Source organism: Leucoraja erinacea, chromosome 3 (assembly GCF_028641065.1).
Source record: "Leucoraja erinacea ecotype New England chromosome 3, Leri_hhj_1, whole genome shotgun sequence".
Taxonomy (NCBI): domain Eukaryota; kingdom Metazoa; phylum Chordata; class Chondrichthyes; order Rajiformes; family Rajidae; genus Leucoraja; species Leucoraja erinaceus.
Window position 1 is genome coordinate 107,216,408 of NC_073379.1, and position 23,546 is coordinate 107,239,953.

The 23,546-nt window shown below is 38.7% G+C and overlaps 1 protein-coding gene across 10 annotated transcripts in view; it reads left to right on the forward strand.

Moving 5' to 3' along the window:
- Nucleotides 1–23,546, forward strand: part of LOC129695914 (myocyte-specific enhancer factor 2C) — a 209,609-nt gene that overhangs the window by 109,877 nt on the left and 76,186 nt on the right. For all 10 annotated transcript variants that reach the window (XM_055633367.1, XM_055633368.1, XM_055633375.1 and 7 more), the window contains exon 4: nucleotides 8,151–8,354. In XM_055633367.1, coding sequence (XP_055489342.1) covers nucleotides 8,151–8,354 — 204 coding nt within the window. The remainder of the gene's footprint in view (nucleotides 1–8,150; nucleotides 8,355–23,546) is intronic.

The following is a 23,546-nucleotide window of genomic DNA, read 5'->3' on the forward strand; positions in this document are numbered from 1 at the left end:
GCATTACGAGCCGCTACAAAATATCTACCGACTCGCTACGGACATTCTCCGTGTTTGAATCAAGGGGAAAACTCGGGAGAATATGTGAGTAACTCGGGAAAGTGGGACAGGGGCTTTAGGCTATGACCTCTGGTCCTTGACTCTCCCACTAGTGGAAACATTCGCCTCGCCCCATTCACTCTTTCCAGGCCTGTATTCATGCTGTATGTCCTGGCTTTATTAGTACTCCCAAGATGTATCATCTCATGTCTGAATTAAACTCCATCTGCCATTTTGCATCCCTCTTTACAACCACATTGATATTACTCTGCAACAGAAGGCTACGTTCTACAATAACAACTCAGCCCGATCTTCATGTTATCCGTCAATTACTGATCTTGTCTCCCGTATCTCCCATTCATATTTTAGAAATCCCAAAGGGCCCAGCACTGATCTATGTAGGATACCACAATTAATAGACATCCAATCACAAAAACAACCTTCTACCATCACTTTTCTATCTCCTATTGCCAAGCCAATGTCATTATGCTATTTCAATTACATTGATAAATGAATTAAATAGATCTATGGATTTAGTCTGAACAAGAAATGAAAGAGGGAGATGCAATTACATTTTCATTGTTAAGCATTAAACAAATGAAGCTGTTTATTTATAAGGCATAATGAATAGTAGTTGCATGCATATCTTGCATGGCTACAAGTTTTATTTTAAAGTAGCAACAATCTAAAAGCATATACACAAAGCTTAGTTAAACATTGCGATTAGATATTTTTACGTCATGTTTTTGTTTTTGTGGGAAGCCTGGATTCTCTGATAAGAAGTGTAAGATTTAGCTTGTACTAGTAAAAGCAACAAGATTAAAAAATAAGTAGATCTGGATCAAATGTGGTCACACAATAAGCAAATGCGTAATCAGTATTTGGCCACATTTAACTCTTGGAAAGAAAATTGACAGGCATAGATCAAATATAAATGTATATGTGTATGATGAGTGTACAGTCTTTAAGGTGCAGTCAGCCCTATAGCCTTGCAAGTTTTTTTCCCTCAATGTATCTAATTTCTGCTTGAAATCGGCATTCATGCGCACACACACACACACACACACACACACACACACACACACACACACACACACACACACACACACACACACACACACACACACACACACACACACACACACACACACACACACACACACACACACACACACACACACACACACACCCACAACAGTACACACACTAGATAGAGTGGATGTGGAGAGGATGTTTCCAGTAATGGGGGAGTCTAGGACCAGAGGGCACAACCTCAGAATTAAAGGATGAACCTTTAGAATTGAGATGCAAAGCAATTTCTTCAGCCAGAGGGTGGTGAATCTGTGGATTCATTACCACAGCCAGTGGTGGCGGTCAAGTCATTGGGTATTTTGGTCAGTAAGTGTGTCAAATGTTACAGGGAGAGGGCAGGAGTGTGGGGTTGAGAGGGAAATATAAATCAGCCATGAACGAATGGCAGAGCAGACTTGATGGGCCGAATGACCTAATTCCAGTCTTCTGTTTATGATGAAACTAGACTAAGTGGGACCTGTTGGGTCCTTGTCACATGGGAGGCCTGGTTCCCCAAACGCAACCCATTCCCCAATGCAATATTCCACCACTCACCCGTTCCCCCAACGCAACGGCGGGAGCATTCTGGCGGGGAACGTCATGCAGCCAGGGGAGGGAGACGGTCCCACTTGCTTGTGTTTGGTCCATATCCCTCCAAACCTGTCCTAACCATGTACCTATCTAACTGTCTCTTAAAAGATGGGATAGTCCCAGCCTCAACTACCTCCTCTGGCAAGTTGATCCATACACCCACCACCCTTTGTATGAAAAAGTTACCCCTTTGATTCCGGATAAACCTTTTCCCCTTCACCTTGAACCTATGTCCTCTGACATCTCACCGTGAAACGTTGTTGCCAGTGTTCGCTGTCCTCCCAGTACAGCACTATCTTCTAACAATCAAGTTTCAGAACATGACCTTCGGAAATGTGGACCACTTTTCATTTCTGAGGAGCCACATCACAGTAAAAGCTGACACCGATGATGAAAGGCATCATCATTTTCAACACAAGGCACCAGCCTATAACTGTCCTGAGAAGTGAGATCAGGTCCACCAAGCAGCAATTATTCTCACCTTCCTATGTGCACTCGGAGATTTAGATTACGTACAGCACACATTTCAAGGCACTGGAAGTGAAAGATAGATATAGCTCTTAGGGCTAAAGGAATCAAGGAATATGGGGGAAAAGCAGGAATGGGGTACTGATTTTAGATGATCAGCCATGACCATATTGAATGACGGTGCTGGCGAGAAGGTTCGAATGGCCGACTCCTGCACCTATTTTTCTGTTTCTAAGAATACCACTTTGAAGGCTGTCCCCTCGAAAACATGTAAAACGACCGGCAGGTTAATCAAACTAACATTAGTGTCTTCTCACAAGCCAACAACTCCAAAACTGAGCCCCCAATTACACTCTTCCATCCTATTGCTGACTGCACCATTGGCATGCCTTTCACCAGACTCGCAATACAGATATCCCACTGTGAGCTGTGTTGCAGGAGGCGATTACCAGAGCAACATGGATACATGGACAATAGGTGCAGGAGTAGGCCATCTGGCCATTCGAACCAGCACTACCATTTAATGTGGTCATGGCTGATCATCCACAATTAGTACCCAGTTTCTGCCCTCTCCCTATACCCCTTGATTCCGCAAGCCCTAACTCTATCTAACTCCCTTTTGAATATATCCATTGAATCGGCCTCCACTGCCTTCTGTGGCAGGCAATTCCACAAATTCACAACTCTCAGTGTGAAAAGGTTTTTCCTCATCCCAGTTATAAATGCCCTCCCCTTTATTCTTAAACTGTGGCCCCTGGTTCTGGACTTCCCCAACATCAAGAGCATGTTTCCTGCAATTAGCGTGTCCAATCCCTTAATACTTTTATATGTTTCTATCCTCTCATCCTTCTAAATTCTAAATTCCAGTGAATACAAGCCCAGTCATTCCATTCTTTCATCAAGGGCAGTCCCGCCATCCCAGGAATTGACCTCGTGAACCTACGCTGCAGTCCCTCAATAGCAAGAATGTCCTTCCTCAAATTAGGAGACCAAAACCACACACAATACTGCAGATGTGGTCTAACCAGGGCCCTGTCCAACTACAGAAGAACCTATTTGCTCCTATTCTCAACTCCTCTTGTTATGAAGGCCAACATGCCATTAGCTTTCTTCATTGCCTGCTGTACCTTGCATACTTACTTTCAGTGACTGATGTACAAGGACCCCCAGGTCTCGTTGTACATCCCCTTTTCCTAACCTGACACCATTCAGGTAATAATCTGCCTTCCTGTTTTTACTACCAAAGTGGATAACTTCCCATTTATCCACATTAAACTGCATCTGCTATGCATCTGCCCATTCACCCAACATGTCCAAGTCACCCTGCATTCTCAAAGCATCCTTCTCACAGTTCACACTGCCACCCAGCTTTGTGTCATCTGCAAATTTGCTAATGTTACTTTTAATTCCTTCATCTAAATCATTATTGTATATTGTTAATAGCTGCGGTCCCAGCACCGAGCCTTGCAGTACCCCACTAGTCACTGCCTGCCATTCTGAAAGAGCCCCGTTAATCCCTACTCTTTGTTTCCTGTCTGCCAACCAGTGTTCTATCCACATCAATACCCTACCCCCAATACCATGTGCTCTCATTTTGCCCACTAATCTCCTTTGTGGGTCCTTATCAAAGGCTTTCTGAAATTCCAGATACACGACATCCACTTGCTCTCCCTTGCCCATTTTACTTATTACATCCTCAAACAATTCTAGAACATTTGTCAAGCATGCTTCCTCCTTCGTAAATGCATTCTGACTTGGACCGATCCTGTTACTGCTGTCCGAATTACATCTTTAATAATTGACTCCAGCATCTTCCCACCACTGATGTCGGGCTAACTGGTCTATAATTCCCTGCTTTCTCTCCTTGAAGAGTGGGATAACATTAGCTACTCTCCAATCCACAGGAACTGATCCAGAATCTATAAAACATTGGAAAATGATCACCAATGCGTCCACAAGTTCTAGAGCCATCTCCTTGAGTACCCTAGGAAGCAGATCATCAGGCCTGGGTATTTATCAGTCTACCCAACACCATTTCCTGACTAAAATGAATTTTCTTCAGTTCCTCTGTCACGTTAGATCCTCTATCCCCTGGTACATCTGTGAGTTTGTTTGTATCTTCCTTAATGAAGACAGAACCAAAGTCTGCCATTTCCTTGTTCCCCATAATAAATTCATCTGTTTCTGTCTTCAAGGGACCCACATTTGTCTTAACTAATTTTTTCCTGTTCACATACCTATTTTACTGCCTCCTATATATTGCTACCTTATTTTCGTACATCATATTTTCTCCTCGTATTGCCTTTTTAGTTGCCTTCTGCTGATCTTTAAAATGTTTCCCAATCCTCTGGCATCCAGCTCATCTTTGCTTTGTTATTCATCTTCTCTATTATTTTTATACTGTGCTTGACATCCCTTGCCAGCCACGGTTGCCTCTTACTTCCCTTAGAATCTTTCTAAGAGAGTATTCTTAAAGTCTCCTCTCAAAAGTGTGGCATACACACTGGCTGGTTTACCTTGGCTGCTTGAAGCAGAGGTGTGTAGGGGATGGTGCTGGGAGCCTTGGATTGAGAATAACCAAAAGCCCAATTCAAACAGAATGAGTACACCATCTCACAATCTACCATCCATGTGTCTGGTCAGGCCCCTCCTGTAAATCTGTGGAATGTAGAACGTAGAATGGTACTGCACAAATCAGCTCCTTCATCCCATAATGTTCGTGCCAAACATGATACGTTGGGTGGGCTCACATTTGCCTCATTAGTCACCTTAACAGTCCAAGCAAATCATTCTCTTCACATGAGACACAAAAAGAATAAGGAGTAAGCCATTTAGAATGGAGACGAGGAAACACTTTTTCTCACAGAGAGTGGTGAATCTGTGGAATTCTCTGCTTCAGAGGGTGGTGGAGGCAGGTTCTCTGGATGCTTTCAAGAGAGAGCTAGATAGGGCTCTTAAAAATAGCGGAGTCAGTGGCTATGGGGAGAAGGCAGGAACGGGGTACTGATTGGGGATGATCAGCCATGATCACATTGAATGGCAGTGCTGGCTCGAAAGGCCAAATGGCCTACTCCTGCACCTATGGTCTATTGAGACTGGCAGAAAAATAGAGTGCCAGGAGAACAGGCAACATTTATCTTCTAGATATTTTGTACACCAAGGCGGACATTGAAATAAAGATGGAGCAAGTTAGAATTTCATTTTTCCGGTTCATATCCGATGTATGGCAGATAAATACAGTTAAATTACAAGAGCCTGGATTAATTCCCTCTGCCAGGAAGTGTAAGCGTATGTCCTGCATGATATTGACCCTCTGTAATTACTTGTACAAGCTGCATTTAGTGTTGCATAGGATTCGGAAAGCCAGGGTTGAATCAGTCATTGAAGCAACAATAACCCTTCAATGAAGCAAAGATGATCCTCACTGTTGAAAATTTGGATCATCCACCGGAAATAAAACTGAAATAAAATCATGAGAGACCCCTTCCACCCCTGCAACGGACTGTTCCAGCTGCTACGGTCAGGCAAACGCCTCCGTTGCCATGCGGTGAGAACGGAGAGGTTGAGAAGGAGTTTCTTCCCAGAGGAAATTCGGACTAAACGCCTATCTCACCAGGGACTAACTCTACTGAACGATTTTCCTTCCATTATTTATTATGTAAAAGTATATGTGTGTTATGATTGTGTTTATAATTCGTTTGGTTGTTTTGTTGTTTGTCTTTTGCACAAAAGTCCACGAGCATTGCCACTTTCATTTCACTGCACATCTCGTATGTGTATGTGACAAATAAACTTGACTTGACTTGACTCGACTTGAGATTTTACACCCAAATTCAAGCAGAGGTTTGGTTTAGTTTAGTTTAGAGATACAGGGCGGAAACAGGCCCTTCGGCCCACTGAGCCCGCACACACTAGGGACAATTGTAGATTTATACCAAGCCAATTAACCTACAAACCTGTACGTTACCACACAATTAACCACACAACCTACAAACCTGTACGTCTTTGGAGTGTGGGAGGAAACTGAAGTGCTTGGAGAAAACCCACGCAGATCACGAGGAGAACGTACAAACTCCGTCCACGAGGAGAACATACAAACTCCGTACGGACAAGCATCCATAGTCAAGATCAAACCCAGGTCTCTGGCGCTGTAAGCTCAGTTTAGGGTTGGTAAGCGGATATGTAGTTGGTTCTTACCTGGCCCCTGAAATCCCTAAAGAAGCCTGCAATTCTGAGAGAGTTAGGGATAACTAATGTCCATTTCTCATAAGTGAATAAATAAAACATGAGGACATTTGAATGGCCTAGTGGCTCGGTTTATACAACTTTGCAAGCAGAAAATATTTACATCAAATTTTCTCCAATGGATTAAAATCTGCTGAAGACTAACTCTTGCTTGTTGCTTAATGGGCCAAGTCACTTATTCTAATATCAAGTCCATGTATCTTATTCCAAGTAGCTTTACTTATTCCTTGCTTTTGTATCTTTTTACCATCTGAGTCGGTCGACGATTATGTTTTGAGTCGTTGCGATCAATCAGTTCTGCATGTTTGTAATTAAACTTCCTCCCGTCCTTAGAAGTGGTCCAGAATATTATTATTAATCATGATCACCTGCATCAGTTCATTATTTACTTTATGAGTACATTGCGAATTTGTGATCTGAGAGTTTGTTTCAACTCATTATCGCACCACATGCCTCAAATGCAAAGGCAGTTATCACAGGCATTTAAGTTTGCATGCATCTTCTCATCACCTAACATCATTGTGGACCAATTAAAATGTGATTTGATAGCTTGTTCTGCTGATTAGCTTGCTCTTCAACAAAAGAAAATATGTAGACCAGGGGAAAAAAAACAGGCTTAAGTTAATTTCTGTCAATTAATGAGAGGCTTAGAAGTGTAAGCATGTTTTTTTTGATGAGTTTTAACTTTATAAGGGCATCAGCATTTAAAGTTCCGATGCATTTGACAAAAGATTTTTATGTGAGCAAAGAAATAAATTATTCAATTAAGAAAATGAAAATCATTTCAACAGAAGCCTGTAAAGAAGTCTTTATGGACTGATCTATTTTTAAGAACAAAGATTAAGGCAGAATGTGAACTAATAAAAAAAACGTGCAAAGAACGGTATTCGCACTTGTTATGTGTTTTCATTTCTGTCCACCAGGCATAATAACTCGGGTGCATTTTACACAATCTATCTGCGAGCTAGATGGATTTCATTTTCCATTTTATTATCCCCAAATAATGTTTAATTAAAAAAATGACATTGTTTGTCCAGTACAACTGATTTTTAATTTGTGAAACTTAACTTTTTGATTGACAATTTTAAAAAAATGACAATAAAAATAATGTGATAGTTGGAGATTACAGATCTTATTTGAAGTTGAAAAATAACCAAGTAAAAATAGTGTAATCCTAAAATCTATACCTTTATTATTATACTTTTTCAGGAGCACGAGGTGAGCAATAAACATCAACAAAGCCCATATCCTGAGAAATTAGTCAATAACAAAATGACCAGAACATATTTAAATGACTGTTGATTTAATAGTTCACCAGCTCTTTCTCACTTAATATGTTTTACTCCTCACAGAATTTTAGTAATAATTAATTTGATTGAATCTTCTTCTGGTAACTCATTATATAAAATGAAAAAAAAATAATTGTTGATTGGTTTCAGTCATAGATAGACACAAAATGCTGGAGTAACATAGCAGATCAGGCAGCATCTCTGGAGAAAATGGATGGGTGACATTTTGGGTCTTCAGACTTTTAATTACTTCCGACATTGTGTTCAGTCTTTTGCCCACTAATGCACCAGGTCTTTCTAGGAAGAAATCTAAGTAGCATGTTACAGTTATAGCTTTATGAAAAGCCCAGTAACTATCGCAGGTAAACCATCTTTTGACAATGATGACAATTTAGCATATGTATTCTCAGACTATAATATGTTTATGTATATTTATGTTTTCTGCAGGTGACATTTACAAAGAGGAAGTTTGGGTTAATGAAGAAGGCTTATGAGTTAAGTGTTCTATGCGACTGTGAGATTGCTCTGATCATCTTTAACAGCACCAATAAACTATTCCAGTATGCCAGCACCGACATGGACAAAGTACTGCTGAAATACACAGAATACAACGAGCCACATGAGAGTCGAACAAATTCGGATATTGTCGAGGTAGGATTTGATCTGACAAATATATTAATCATCTGTATTCAGGATTATATTGTAGTGTCCACCGCAGCTCTGTTGTGTCATTCGTGGTCGTGGGTTAGAGTTGTACGTTCAAGTCACACCTGAATTACGTGCAAAAATGTAGGCTGACACTTCAACGTAGTACCAAAGAAAAGCTGCACCCTTGGAGAGGCCATTTGTCCAATGAGATATAAAGCAAAGTCCATGGGTTGATGGAGAAATCCCAAGGTTCATAAAAGGGGCGTTGTATAAAATGCTCTAATTAACATTTATCTTTCATAATTTATCAACATAATAGATTATCTAAAGTGCACAAATTGGCTGCCATGTCCTTCACCTCAAGAGTGGCTGCGCTTTAGAAGAGCCACATCAGCTGTAAAATACTTTAGGGTGACCCGTGGCTGGAAAGAGTGTGAATAAATATGGTTTTGGCTTTGTAAGATATTAAAGGTGGCAACATGTAATAAAATTGCATTCCCTAAAGCTAACAAATGAATTAGATCGATAGACAGTTAATCATATAACCATATAACAATTACAGCACGGAAACAGGCCATCTCAGCCCTACAAGTCCATGCCGAACAACTTTTTTTTCCCTTAGTCCCACCTGCCTGCACTCATACCATAACCCTCCATTCCCTTCTCATCCATATGCCTATCCAATTTATTTTTAAATGATACCAACGAACCTGCCTCCACCACTTCCACTGGAAGCTCATTCCACACCGCTACCACTCTCTGAGTAAAGAAGTTCCCCCTCGTGTTACCCCTAAACTTCTGTCCCTTAATTCTGAAGTCATGTCCTCTTGTTTGAATCTTCCCTATTCTCAAAGGGAAAAGCTTGTCCACAAGACAAGTTACAAGACAGAGTAGCTAAATATGCAGCACTTCACTGTTATTTGAAACTCTTGTAATAAACTTTGCAAATGTAACAACTTATCCAGTAAATATAAATTTGTTATATTCAGTTACACAATATACTCAGAGCGAACTGTGCTCCCATGCTGTTTTTGCCACTTCATAGCATCACCTTCAGATTAGTTGATTTTCATTCCCATTACGATGTTTTGACATCACTGTACATCAATAAAGCAATAATATTATTTTTTTATATGCGATAAGTATTTGTAACATATTACCCCTCAAGGACCAGAAATTGAAGTTTGGCTCAAGAATGTGTTTTATTTGTTCCTATTTACTCATTTGGACTGGAACCAGGTAAAGATTTCACTCCTTGTGATTTGTAATTTAATTCGAAAGCCTCCATTGTTGGCTCTGCGGTCAGCATTGATCATGCACCAATCCCTTTGATACACCCTCATTTGTATGTCAGCAAAATGGAAGCTACTGCTTTCATAAAGATAGAATGCCAATATACCTCTATTGTGATTATGGAATATTAATATTCTTCAGTGTTGTCAGAATCTGATCTAACTATTGAGAGATCCTGAAAGCAGAGAAGGTGTTGCAGTTTATGTGGAACATGTAATGTTTTACCATTTTTGATTCGCATTTCTCATGAGGAAAATATATGGCTCATTTTTAAAGATTCTCTAGGCACTGATTGAATAGATGAAAAGCATAAAGTTGCTCTTGTGAACCAAAAACAGAAAATATACAAAATAGCATTCAGTTTCTGACATGGAAAGAGATTAGAATTTTGGATTACACCCTTCAAAACCTCCCATTGTAACCATATCCCTGTGATTCTCTTCTCAGTCAACAGATTCTGATTCCGTTACTGTTCATGTAACGGTTTAGAAAAACAATGATATCAATTGAAGTGAGAGAACGTGGGTAAAGTCCAAATAACAAATTGAGACCTCAGTTATGGCAAATTGTTAGATCACTGACTTTTTCCTTCAGTGTTATTGAAACATAAAGTTTCAGTCTTCCCCAGTTTGCATTAAGCTGCAAGATGCACTGCGTTACCAGAGTGAATAATAAATAAAGCTGAATAGAATGCTTGCTAAAATTACTTGTGTAGCTGACAAAGGAAGCTTCAATAACACTGAGCAAAACTCAGCTTTTCTTTAGTTTTATTTTTGGCTGTTTGAATAAGATATTTATTTGTTTACCTGATCTGAGTTCAGTTTTTTTTTGTAAAACGGGCGACTTCGCAGCCAAAGACAGCGTGGTTTCATGCCTGGAGGAAATAGCTCTGCAGTGTGCGTGGGTGTTGAAAACGCGCTTACTGATGTTCCGTGCAATTAGCATGTCTTTGCCTGATAATTATTGGTGTGGCTGCAATGCCGCACAACCCCAAAAAGCTCTTCAGACATGTTTAGACAGGTTGAAAAAGTTTGTACTCTTGGGGGAAATGTGTGGAAAGAGTAACATATGTAAATGTAAAAATGAATTATCTTTTAAAGTCCTTGTTTAAAATCGGATTGTTACAATATGCAGTTATCTGATTTTAATATTCACAATATTTAATATATAATGAAGGCGACGGAAGTAGCATAATCATCATCCTACTAATGTGGCTGTTGAAATATTCCAGCACAAATACAGGTTTACCAAAGAACATTGCACTAAAGTACTGCTTCAATTGTACGCTTATCATTTGAATGAGGTTGAGCCCATGGCTTACAAATGTGGGTCATTTTTCTCTTTGATATTTATTTTAGTGAAACACCTCTGGAATTGCCTTTAATAATAAAAAATAATGTACTTTAAGACAGGACTGGAGGCAATGGGAAGAGTGACCAAATATTGTTTCTGTGGAAGATTGTAAAATAAAAAGGTCAGTTTAGACTTTAGAAGAAAATTTCAATGACTGGGTCTTGGGTGGCATTGCATTTTCCTACCAAAAAACAAACGGTATACAAAAACCTAAATTCAGAGAGAAATACCAGGGAGATAAACCAGGAAAATTGATATGGGTGCAATGCCAGCATCAACTTCAGGGATTTAATTGTTTGCCGAAAATATAAATTGCACTCAAAGTGCAATGTTTTTTGTACAAATGAGCTCAACCACATATATTCATCACTGAGAATGTGCTTAACACTCTTGGGGATTAAGTTCAGGATAACTAGTGATCACAGACTTATGTTGTGGACAAGAATGAATTAAGGGCATGACTGAGTGCAGGCTAACCATTGGAACCCAAACAATTACGATGTTGATGGTTTTATTGAGAGGGTAGGATGAGCATGGAGGGATCAGCAATTTGATTGTTTGTTGGGGTGGATTGGTGTCTGAATGGTGTTTGTGGGTGAAGGGAGGAAGAGTTTACTCACAGTTTAATGGCACGAGGTGGGATAGGAAGGGGGAATGATATGGATGAGCCAATGGTTTGAAAGTGATGATGAGAGGTACGGAAATTGGGACCACAATTTGAATGCCAATAATGGGGCGGGAATTGTTGAAATTGATACCAACAGTTTGAGTGGTTAGAATGAAAGGGATTAGTAGGGAGTTTGGGGACTGGGATTTGGACAAATTCTGGTTTAGGGAAGAGGAGATAGTGTGGCCAAAGCCTAGGACTTGGGCTATTGCAGGACTGAGCTGATGTCGGGATGGTGCTGGGTATTTGTGTTGTATTCGAACAGATAGAAGGATTCAAGATAAATTGTTAATCTATCTTTTAATTCCAATCGTACAAATCTTTGAAGAAAGGGGTATTTTAAACTCGATGTAAGGAAGAACTGGGAACCGACAGGGACAAGGATTAACATGCGCAAATAAAGTGGGACAACGTATGTGTAACAACATTTGGAGCATATTGTAAAATAGACAGCAAGAAGAATACTAGAATGCAAATAGATACGAATTAGGAATAGAAGCTTTATATTTGGCTCCTGAAGCCTGCTTTTTAAATTATCTGGAGGTGATAAAGGCTTTGTAAGAGTTCCAGCAGTGTACTGATGTACGGGTGTGAGAAACATTATTGCAAGTGTGGAAGTAAGCAAATTTTCATGACACAATTTGAAACCGAATTCAGTGTTGAATGTGAAACTGAGGATTCAAACATTTTCGTTGAGCCTAAAACAATAAAAATAGATGGATTTAAAGGCAAGTAAAGTGGGGACTGAATGTGGTGTTTTGGTCATCTTTGAGACAAATAGAAGAGCAATCTCAGCTATTTTTTACTTCAGTTACCAAGACACTGAAATGCAAAGTCATATTCTATATTCTCAATGTAAGTGTGCAATTTAATTTTATTTTTTAATGTGATTAATTGTTTCCAAATTATTAAATATTACTAGACCATAAGAAGTGTATTGAAAATCATTCCACATCCACCAGTGTTGCTTTTGATTTATTGAACAATTTGGAAACGCAGTTTTCTTAAATTTTTATTGAAAATAATAACTTTAAAAATCTAATTTTGTGGTGGCATTTTTAGCCAGCAATAAACTAAAAACAAATTATACCAGAACCAAAAATCCCCACATTAGCTAATGTGCCAATATTCTCAAGCCTGCTGCAGAAAATATATATTTGTAATATTACCTAAAGAAAGCAACGTAATGATTTGTTGCACATCTGCAGAAATGGATCAGTGAATGGACAAAAATAAACCAACTCCATGATGATTAAGGGTGTTTAAAATTAAGCATGCAGTCGGGATGTGGGAGTGTATTAGACATTTACCACACCAATTTACGCAAGCTAGTCTTTTAAGGCATGGAGCACAGGCATTCAATCAATGGACTGCCAATCCTTTCTCCCCATAAATATTAATGCATATAGTTCCCCTTATCTCATTCCACTATCCAATTCACTATGAGCTAAGACAATTTAAATGTAATTTTGACCTTTTAAGCAAATAAGTCAGTAACGGCACTTCATAAAGTACTTAGTTACTCTGTGCTAGTAAAAGAAACTATCTGGATAGACATAATTAAATGTTATGGACTAACTGTAAAAACAAAATGGAGATCGGTGCATGCCACATCCAAAATGTCTGTTCCAACAGTTGATCTTTTGACGGGTGCTCCATTTTTAAATATGGAAATTAAAAAATATATTATCTATTGATGCTTCATTGCTAGTTGGCATGCGTTGTTTAAATCTTTCCAAGAGGTTAACGCTACAAACAAAAGTAATAACGTGGTTTTATATACTAATTTAAAAATAATTCAGTTGCAGCTATTTTCTTTTGTCGTTAGACACCATTTGGAAAATCTGTACCTTGCAATATTTCAGAATGTTTTTTGTGAAAATGTATGCACAAATGGCTGCAAAGTCTCCTTGTGATCTGTGAATATTGGACGGAATGGCATTACTTCCATGTGCTTTTTGATTATTAAAAAAAAAAAAAAAGCATTAACATCAATGAAGTTCTTGTTTAGGGTTGGTGGTTCAGGGTGTTATTTAGGATCAGAATGTGCAGTACTTCCTGTTATTTATGACTGACTGTAAAAACCACCATTTATGAGGAACATGATCTTTTTCAAAACTTAGCCTCCCCCCACCCCACCCCCACCTATTTGGAGTTGAAACATTGTACTGCATACAATCCAATGGTTTGTGTGGAGTTTTTTGCTTACATGTTTAATTTTAATGTACATTTGGCAACTATGAATTAAAAGTGATCTATAAAGTCATTTTATCACATGAATTTAGCTGCACTAATTGTCAGAGAAAATAAGTTCCATTCTAGAAGAGGCAGGAAAGTAAAACTGATGATCTTGTGAACATAAGGATTATTTATTTTAAGTATGAGTAGATCAAGCATTATAAAGAATTGTGGTGATATTGTTTGCTCGTGCATGGCATGCCACATATACAGTATTTCATAACGCAAGAAACAAAATCCAATCATGCTACATAATGCAGCCTACATAGTCCCTTTCAGATCTGGCTGTCTGTCATTTTGTCTTGCATCATGCTCCAATTGGATCACCTGGTAAACGTTTCTGAATGAGATGAAAAAAATATCTGTTAATTATTTTCATAGGTCAAAATGCTCATGATTTGCTGCTGGTGCAATATTTTTTTTTACTGCCTTTACAAAACGTGAAGGTTTTTTCGTTGTTTTGTTCTTAAATTCAAATGGAAGGTGGATTGCTGTATAACAATATAACAAAAAGGAATATCAAATGAGACCATGGTGACAATTACAATCAGTCAAAAATGAATACTAAGAAATCTTTTTTTTTAAAATATTTTTATTAGAAGCAAACATATTATAAAGTATAGTTACATATTATAGTAAAAAACACTTTTCATATATATCAATCATACATTATTAAAATTTTCAATTGTCTATTAATTCTGCTTCTAGTATTTTTTTTTATATATATAGATAGAAAGAGAAAAAATAATTACAAATATCAAAAAAGAGAACAGGTGGAATGAATTACTTATAATACGTCATTGGAGATAGGTTCGTAGATTATAAAGTATCACTTTTCGTCTAATCCCGAGTTCAAGTTTCAGTTGGGTTTTCGTGCTGGGCCAATCTATCCCTTCAGATAGTTAATGAATGGAGCACATATTTTAACAATGTTCTTGTTTGTCCATTAAGACAAGTCTAATTCTTTCTAGATGTAGGGTCTCCGACATTTCCACAATCCACATCTTAATTTTGGGGGTTATAGGGCCTATACTAAGAAATCTTGATGAAATGACACCCATATACTGGGCATTTACTGCCTTTACAAAAACATGAAGGCTTTTTCGTTGTTTTGTTCTTAAATTGAAATAGAAGGTGGATTGCTGTATAACTAAAAGGAATATCAAATGAGAAATATTGGACAATTACAATCAGTCAAAAATGAATACTAAGAAACCTTGATGAAATTACAACCATATTAAGCAAATCTTCATGAACAGGAGTAGTGATCACAATTATGTGAATCAAGTTTTCAAAATTCCTAAGTACACAAAAATGCTGGAGAAACTCAGCGGGTGCAGCAGCATCTATGGAGCGAAGGAAATAGGCAACGTTTCGGGCCGAAACCCTTTCAAAATTCTTAGTCATAAATATGGCAAATTAGATTCAGGAACTTTCATGTAAACATTGCAAGGTGAACCACATTGCTCTGACCACAGTTGAACTATTGTGTGGAATTTCAGTAACCCAATTATGAAATATTGAACCTACGTGAAAGGCGAACTCTGGAATGATTTAGAGTAGACAGTAGCAAGAATTTCCTTGTAATGTGAGCCTTGTAGATGAAAATGCTTTTCACCAGAGTAGAACATGTTAAGGGAAATCGAATGAAAGTGCTCAATGTATTTAAGTGCGTTGAGTGAATAATAGTGAAAATGAATGGCAGTAGTTCAGCAGTAAGCAAATGAACGTGATACTAACACTCAAGATGTAAGAGGGGTGTGTGGAAGAAATTCATCATCCAGACATTTATTAGAATATATATACTTGCACAAATGGATGTTAAGCCTTGCTAATTACACCACAAGTGTTCAATAAAATGTATACAAGGGGAATGTATTATAGCATGAGGACTAAACAAAGATTTGAAAATTTGTTGAAAAGCTTCATTGTGCAGCCAATACTATTATTAAGGTAATAAATCAAATAGCATTCCAGTATTTCATTATTATGAAAATATGATTAAATAAAAAAAGTGAGCCATCTAGTGCATGGTAGTCAACTGTTAATCATTAAGAATAAAATATATAAATCACATGACATTTCAATGCTCGGACAGAAAATGCTCGAAATATCAGCAGGCTCTGCAGCAAAGAGAGGGAGCAAAACCCTTCATATTTTTGGTTGATGACCTATTATCAGAACTAGAAAAATGCAGAAATCTAACGTTTTAAGTTGTAGAGAAGAGCGGGGCTGGAAAAGGCAAAGAGAACATTTGGAGATCAGGAGAAACTGAATGGTAGCAGTTTGGTGACTGGTGGCATGTTTTTGTCAACGACTTATCAAAAACAAAATGGGAAACGGAAAGCATTGAGGATGAACCAGTTACAAGAATGAACGGAGTATAAATGGGAATTGCAAAGGATCCTTATTGGCAAGACAGATCTCTTTGCCTATTTTTGGGCTGCATACCTTTATCCTGCTCAAAGATGATATTGTTTGCTGTACTTTGAATCAAAATGAATCATACAAGATTATGTACTGAATCAGCTTTTGTGGAACGAAGGATATTGATCAAGTCATTAGCTAGGTACACCATGGTTATTGCACTAAGATCTTTATGGGATTAGTTTTTATCAGTGGACTTTCATCTTTTGTTTTATTTTTCATAACTGGGATTTAGAGTTTAAGACCTTGCTCGTTTGAGCTTCACAGTTCAAAGTAACTTTATAATTAAACAGTGACGTCACATTTTTCCTGCATTTAGATGATCTTATTACAAGGTAGATATCCCTCAAGTATACACCACAAAAAATGTAATGCAAGTGAAAGTTACAAATTAATCTTTCCACATCTGTAACCAAGTGTTTAAGAACATTCTTTAAAGCTTATTATTAAATCTTGCATCCTGGTGTTTTTTGCATTTCCGAAGTAGAGTCAGCTCTTTGTTTTCTAGTTGCAATTTCACACAGTAGAAGCTTGTCGCTTTCAGTATTTTTGGCCAGTCTGCCGGAGGGCAAGTTTATTTTTAAATCGCTGAACTCTGAATGGTCTTTATTTTTCTAAGATTAGAAACAGATGAAATGCCTGAAGTTAAAAGATCGTAGGCTTGTTTCAAATTATGAGAATGGGAGTTCTCCCCCTTTGTGTTTTTATTCTTTAGCGAAGAAATGCCTCATAACCGGTAGTATCCTAAAAATAGGATCTGGTGCAGCTAAAAATAGTGAGCTCTGTGCCTTGCCAAGGAGAATGGAAAGGAATGGGCGTGGACTAGCAGTTTCTCTGATCCTGCTCTATTCATTCAACGATTCCTCTGAGAACATAGGCAATGATAAAGTGTCCTTGAAATAAACCACAGACTCCAACACCACTCTTCAGACTTCTGGGTGCCAACAAGTCTTTTTAGCCCAAGGATACAATTTTTTTCTCTTTCTTTCATTTAACAGAACAGCAGTGAAAGACAGATTTTCGCTTCAGAAAGGGCAATAGATAAAAACAAACACAGCATAGTTCCTGCACACGAGATTTATGTTCAAGCTTAAGAAAGTCAAATAAAAAAGAACTGTACTCTGTGCAATTGAATAGCCGTTCCCCATTATACATTATACATGTACAGGCAAAAAAAAACACAATTCCTGCAAAACCATCATAAATGTTTTTCTCAATCTTAGAATCAATGATTAAACTTAAGTCACTGATTATAAACTTGGAAATAATTGAAAATGAAAATCATTGCTTTGTAAATGGATAATCCACCCTCACATTACTACTGACACAATGGCTTCACTCTTGGTATTTTAAGCAATTAAGGACATAGTTCATTTATTTATTCCTAGTTCTCTCTTGCTTCCGTTATTGGTATAACTAGCCTCCGCTACTTTTTATGCATTCATTAATTTTTGAAAAGCATCTGGAAAATGTAAGAAGGATCTTGAAGATGCACATGTATAGAGGCTTTTACAACACCAGGGACCATTTCAGTACTCGGCTTTTTCCTGTATTAGATTAATTCATTGGGCAATTAAACCACACGATGTACATCTTTTTGCTGCGATTTCTTAACATGTTTACATACGGAAAGATATTAAACAAATGGATCTTACATTTTTTGTAAAAGTGTCAAGGAGTCTATTTATTAGAAGGGATTTAACAATAACTTAAATAATACAACTGCATTTCGTTGTCTTTGTACTGTACACTGACAATGACAATTAAAGTTGAATCTGAATCTGAATACAAAACAATATCTTGCCATTGTTGAGGGGTTTTTTTCTGCCCTACATTTTAATTTTTCCAGTCTGCTGATGTTTCTCGTGCTTCTGTTTAATGACTCATCAAAATAGAGTACGAATAGAATACATAGTAATTTGTTAAGGATGGGTTAATTAAGGGTAATTGCATACCCTAAATCATACCCTACATTCTTGACAGCGCAGTAGAAATTCATCCTTGGTCACTTGATCTCTAAATTTGCGTTAAGATAATCATTGCATTTTATTTCCAAATATCTCAATCTCAGAGGGAGACCGCAGAGTCAATCTGTTACTATATCATGTGTTAAGCGCAAGTGGCTGGGAGCAATTTTCAACCACTACATTTTCAAGTTCCATAGCATGAAGAAGAATTACTTTGATTAAATTGATAATTTTCCTCTATGTAATCTTAATTATTTTTTGCAAGGAAATTCAGTACTGTTGCTAAATAATCAAGCAACCAGTGGATAGTGCTTGAAGAAAATACTGACCTTTTAAAATTGGTGGAAATTGAGGTGGATTAGAAGAGAAAACCTCTGAACATTTTTTGGTACATGAGGAATGGATCAAGAAACACATGTACGGCTGAACACTTGTTTATTCATATATCAAAATGTAAAAAAATGAAATATCTTTACAGATTGTGGTGATGACTATGCAAATAACGTTGTAGTTTTGAGCGACAGACGTATCAATATGCTTGCAAATTCTTTCAGTGGGACATTTATGATAGGATTTAAGTCGATAATTGATATGAAGCACCATGGAGTGAACAGCGGTCCTTATGTCTGTGTGCCTGAGCTCCACTTGCCTCTTTCCAAAGCCATCTAAAGTATTTGTTCCTCTAGCTTCTGCCCCCTGCTGCTCTTTGTAATGAAATAGACCTCAAGCAATTTCTTTATCCCGTACACTGGATTTTATTGTGCCGGCATGGTGTGTTTGTAACTATTGAGGAATGAATTCCAATATTGTTTCCTCTTGTCATGAGACCTGCATGTGATATATTTAGTGTCGTTAAAAAAAAAAGAGCAATTGGCTTCTGTGAGATACATTTTTGATTTTCTAACATCAATTTATTTGTATTGCAGTGTTGTGTTTTGCAGCTGATCATCCTCAGAATAACTGGGATATTTTGTATTCTTTGCTCTTTTGTTATCTCTTGCTGCCCGTGTGCATCATTTTCCCCTTGCCCCTCGTAAATGTTAATACTACTTCAATCAAGCATTGTAATCAACATTTCTGCAGATGGAAATGTTTAGTAAGATGAGCGATGGTGGTGCAGGAAAGATCATCTTGATTTTTTTGCAGTTGGTTACTGTCCAACAGTGTCTCTTGAGAGACAAATGTTTGAAGGCAGGAGGTGATATTTTCCACAGTTATTGTCAACAGCAATTGTTTTAGAATTCATATTAAAAATCACTGCAGTTATAGAATTATACAGCTTGGAAAAAGCACCCTTCGGCCCAACATGTTCATGCTGACCATAATGTTCTTTCTGGGCTAGTCCCATTTACCTATAGCCCTGGAGAGCTTTCCTATCAATGAAACTGTCCAAAAATATATTTTAAGCATTCTAATTGTATCAGCCCCAACTACTTTCTCTGGCAGCTCATTTCATACACCCACCACCAATCTGTTGTGAAATACTTTCCTTAATGTCCCCATTAAATCTTTCCCCAGGACAAGTCAAGTCAAGTCAAGTTTATTTGTCACATACACATACGAGATGTGCAGTGAAATGAAAGTGGCAATGCTCGCGGACTTTTGTGCAAAAGACAAACAACCAAACAACCAAACAAACTATAAACACAATCATAACACACATATTCTTTTACATAATAAATAATGGAAGGAAAAACTTTCAGTAGAGTTAGTCCCTGGTGAGATAGGCGTTTACAGTACGAATGGCCTCTGGGAAGAAACTCCTTCTCAACCTCTCCGTTCTCACCGCATGGCAACGGAGGCGTTTGCCTGACCGTAGCGGCTGGAACAGTCCGTTGCAGGGGTGGAAGGGGTCTCCCATGATTTTGTTTGCTCTGGAGTTGCACCTCCTGTTGTATAGTTCCTGCAGGGGGGCGAGTGAAGTTCCCATAGTACGTTCGGCCGAACGCACTACTCTCTGCAGAGCCTTCTTGTCCTTGGCAGAGCAATTCCCAAACCAGATGGTAATATTTCCAGACAAGATGCTTTCCACCGCCGCTGCATAGAAGCACTGGAGGATCCTCGGAGACACTCTGAATTTCCTCAATTGCCTGAGGTGGTAAAGGCGCTGCCTTGCCTTACTCACGAGTGCTGATGCGTGTGATGCCCATGTCATATCCTCAGAGATGTGGACTCCCAGATATTTAAAACAGTTCACCCTATCCACAGGATTCCCATTTATCCTCAATGGAGTGTACGTCCTCGGATGATGTGCCCTCCTAAAGTCCATGATCAGCTCCTTCATTTTTTTGATGTTCAAGAGGAGGCTGTTATCCTGGCACCAGAGTGCTAGACCAGCCACCTCCTCCCGGTAGGCCTTCTCATCGTTGTCTGAGATCAGGCCCACCACCACAGTGTCATCAGCAAACTTAATTATAGAGTTGGAGCTGACCTAGCCACACAGTCATGTGTGTACAGGGAGTACAATAGGGGGCTGAGGACGCAACCCTGGGGCGATCCTGTGCTCAGGGTGAGGGACTCCGATGTATTCCCTCCCATCTTGACTACCTGGGGCCTGGCGGTGAGAAAGTCCAGGACCCAGGCACACAGGGAGGTGTTGAACCCCAATTCCATTAGCTAGAGGGCATAGGATTCGAGTGAGAAGGAAAAAAATAAAAAAGGGTCTGAGGGGAAACTATCTCATCCAGAGGATGGTGCATTTATGGAACTAGTTGCCAGAGAAAGTGGTTAAAGTGGGTACAATTGTGATATTTAAGAGATACTTGGACAGGTACATGGTGTGAGAAGGTTTGGAGGATATGTGCCAGGCTCAGGCAAGTGGGACTCGCTCAGTTAGTCAACGTAGTGGGCGTGGACAAGTGGGCCAAAAAGTCTCAATGTGCTATATAGCTCACTAACTATAATACCATTCAGCCTTTATCGATACCTTGATCCCTCCCATTCCTGTCCTTCTCCCAAGGATGATGTGAATCATTGGCTCCCAGATGGTAAAATTGCTGGTGCCTGTTAAATGGTTCACAGCACATCTGATTTGCGCATATCTTTAAGTTCTTTCCTTAGCCCAAGTTCAAATAGCTGAAAAGAAAAAAATAACTGCAGATGCTGGATACTAGACCATTCAACAGGTCAGGTTCTATACTTGCCTCATTTTAGGATGGAGTAGGTGCTATCTTTTTCAATTAGCTTGTGTCGTGCTTGTAACTAATGGGTGGATCACATGGCTGCAAGTGCGGGCATCGCTTGGGACCTATTCACAAACCACAAATTGCAGGAGTGAGTTTCTTCTGCCTCCAACTGACCCCAAAACAACAAATGTGGAATCTTTGCTTCATAAGCAAAGCCACCTCTGACTGCTGCTGAATTCTCAAACACAATGCATTAAAAATAGGGTGGGTTCTACAAAAAGTAGATCGTCCATTTTGTCTGAGGCTGTGAAGATTAAAATCTACCACAAAATATCCCTTAGACTTTCAGAATATATTTTGAATTAAAAGCTTTGAAGTTTAGCTTTTTAACCTTATGCACAACACATTTATAAGCATAATAAATGTATATTTGTAAATATATATATCTATGTGTATATATAATGTACTTTCAGTGCAATTCGACATGAAATGCATATTTTAGTTTATGGATAATATTTGCATTTTTAACATTATATCCATATTAAACTATATAATAGGCTGCGTATATATTTAATATGTTGTATACACTATCAGTACAATATTAGTAAATATGCAAATATCATGGAGCCAATTCTTAACAGTTACTAGATTGCACAAACATCTGACTAGTTTTATCGCCTAACAGTGTTTAGACTACTTTATTTTGCACTCAACTGGTTCTAATTTTGTTCTTATGTTGTTGGTACAATATCTTTTGAAATTAAGGGTAAAGTGAAACCAGTGAAGTACAATTGCAGTTTCCCAAAAAATCATCTAAAGGTTTTACAGTGTGCACCAGTAGCACCTGTACTATAAAGTGTCGTCTGTGGTCAACACAATAGAGAGATGTAATATTACCATGAAAGGGTTAGCATGTTTCAGGCTTTTAATCTGGATATTCTTTATCAGTCATAGAGTCATACAGTGTGGAAACAGGCCTTCAGCCCAACTCGCCCACACAGGCCAACAATGTCCCGGCTACACTCGTCTCAATTGCCTGCATTTGGGCCATATCCCTCCAAACCTGTCGTATCCATGTACCTGTCTAACTGTTTCTTAAAAAATGGGATAGTCCCAGCCTCAACGATCTCCTCTGGCAGCTTGTTCCATACGCCCACCACTCTTTGTGTGGAAAAGGTTCACCCCTCAGATTCCTATTAAATCTTTTCCCTTCACATTGAACCTATGTCCTCTGGCCCTCGATTCCCCTACTCTGGGCAAAAGACTCTGTGCATTTACCCGATCTATTCCTCTCATGATTGTGTACACCTCTATAAGATATTCCATCATCCTCCTGTGCTCCATGGAATAGAGACCCAGCCTACTCAACCTCTCCCTATAGCGCACACCCTCTTGTCCTGGCAACATCCTCGTAAATCTTCTCTGAACCCTTTCAAACTTGACAATATCTTTCCTATAACATGGTGCCCAGAACTGAACACAATATTCTAAATGCGGTCTCACCAACGTCACATACAACTGCAACATGGCCTCGCAACTTCTCTACTCAATACTCTGACTATGAAGGCCAAAGTGCCAAAAGCCATTTTGACCACCTTATCTACCTGTGACTCGACCTTCAAGGAACCATGCACCTGCACTCCTGGATCCCCCTGCTCTACAACACTACCCAGAGGCCTACCATTTACTGTGTAGGTCCTGCCCTTGTTCGACATCCAAAAATGCAACACCTCACACTTCTGAATTCCATCAACCATTCCTACGCCCACCTGGCTATTCGATCCAGATCCTGCCGCAATCATTCACAAGCATCTTCACTATCTGCAAAACCACTAACTTTTGTATCATCAGTATGCTAGCTTGAAATGTTAGCCATGAAAGGGCAGGCTTAGCGACAAGTGGGATCAAATGAACCAGATGCACATTTAGGGTCAAACAGGCAAGCAATATGTACAATTACAAATCTTGAGTTGAAAGTTACAGAGGATGCATATATGTAAGATAATACATGTCTGTACTAAGTTTGGCACATGGCATTAGGCTGATAAATGGACCCATGTGGGAAAAATGTAATACTATTGTTCAGGGCTGAAGGAAGATAAACGAGAAAGTGCGAAATCTCTGT